This window comes from Stegastes partitus, unplaced genomic scaffold, assembly GCF_000690725.1.
Source record: "Stegastes partitus isolate 25-593 unplaced genomic scaffold, Stegastes_partitus-1.0.2 Scaffold1956, whole genome shotgun sequence".
NCBI classification, from domain to species: domain Eukaryota; kingdom Metazoa; phylum Chordata; class Actinopteri; family Pomacentridae; genus Stegastes; species Stegastes partitus.
In genome coordinates, this window is record NW_007579687.1 from 112,564 (window position 1) to 113,756 (window position 1,193).

Genomic DNA, 1,193 nt, shown 5'->3' on the forward strand with positions numbered 1-1,193 from the left:
GGTGGGAGGGACGGGTTTATGATATTTTTTTAAATGTTGTAATGTTTTTAAATGCTTTGTTGTTTTTAAATGTTGTAAAGCACTTTGCGTTGTTGTTGTTGCACATGAAAAGTGGTATATAAATAAAATTTGATTGATTGATTGATTGATAAATCCAGTGGCAGTGAATCCACCACCACGGCTCTGGATGTGACTGTTTTCTGCATTGCACCTGTTGGTGCTTTAGGCAGAACAAACCGTCTTTGTGTTACGAATCGTGTTCGATAATCATGTTGAGCAAACTGAGAAAATAGCCTTTCATGTAGTATCTTTGGAGATCGCATCAACAGAATATTCCTGACAAAATTTAACAAAACATAGATGGATCTGTGCCTGATAGTGAGCCAACCAAGAGTCAACCAATATTCTCTTTATCAGTGTCAGACTGTTCAACCCACTGGTCCTCTGTGGAGTCACATCGAGTTCTCTCACCTGTTCTCACCTGCTGGTCCCTCCCCCTGTCCTCACCTTGCAGTGTGTGGAGACACTGTCCTGTCCGGACATCCCACACTCTGACGGTGGAGTCGGCGTTTCCAGACACCAGGACGTTGTCTCGGAGCTCCATCCCACTGGTCAAAGACTGGTGACCAGTCAGAGTGTGGACACAGTTACCTGGACAACACAAGGCCCAGGTGAGAAGCAGTTACCTGGATTTAAAGACTTCATGTCTCCACTGTTGGAGGCGACAAAGTCAGAACTTTGACATAAAGGAAAAATTTGGTTTATTTAGTGCAATTTAACCATCTGAGCTCCAACACCAGCCGGTTTATAAGACTGTCATCTTTAACAATCACCAAAATCAAACCCTTTATCAGAGATTTGGTGATTTTATGAACACTGTCTTCAGATTCTAGTTAAATACAGCATCAGTTTGATCAGTTACACGGCTTCCACTCAGATTACACAGGTAAACACAGGTGAGGTCTCACCTGTCTCTGCGTCCCAAACTCTGATGGACGTGTCCAATGAACCGCTCACCACAAACACACCGTCAAACTGCAGAGACACACACAAAGCTACAACTGAAACACAACTACAGCAGAACAGACACACTGCAGGGACACAAGCTTATTGGCTTTGTGTCTGTTGTGTGTTTACCTGCTGTTAGTGTTGTGTTTACTGTTGTTAGTGTTGCGTTTACTGTTGTTAGTGTT

General features: G+C 43.2%; 1 protein-coding gene across 1 annotated transcript in view; it reads right to left on the bottom strand.

Annotated features, from left to right (window-relative positions):
* LOC103373338 (F-box/WD repeat-containing protein 7-like) overlaps positions 1 to 1,193 on the bottom strand; it is a 27,368-nt gene that overhangs the window by 5,224 nt on the left and 20,951 nt on the right. The window contains exons 7-8 of the mRNA XM_008303201.1: positions 969 to 1,035; positions 508 to 651 (exon numbers count right to left, since the gene is read on the bottom strand). Of these exons, the coding sequence (XP_008301423.1) occupies positions 508 to 651; positions 969 to 1,035 (211 nt within the window). The remainder of the gene's footprint in view (positions 1 to 507; positions 652 to 968; positions 1,036 to 1,193) is intronic.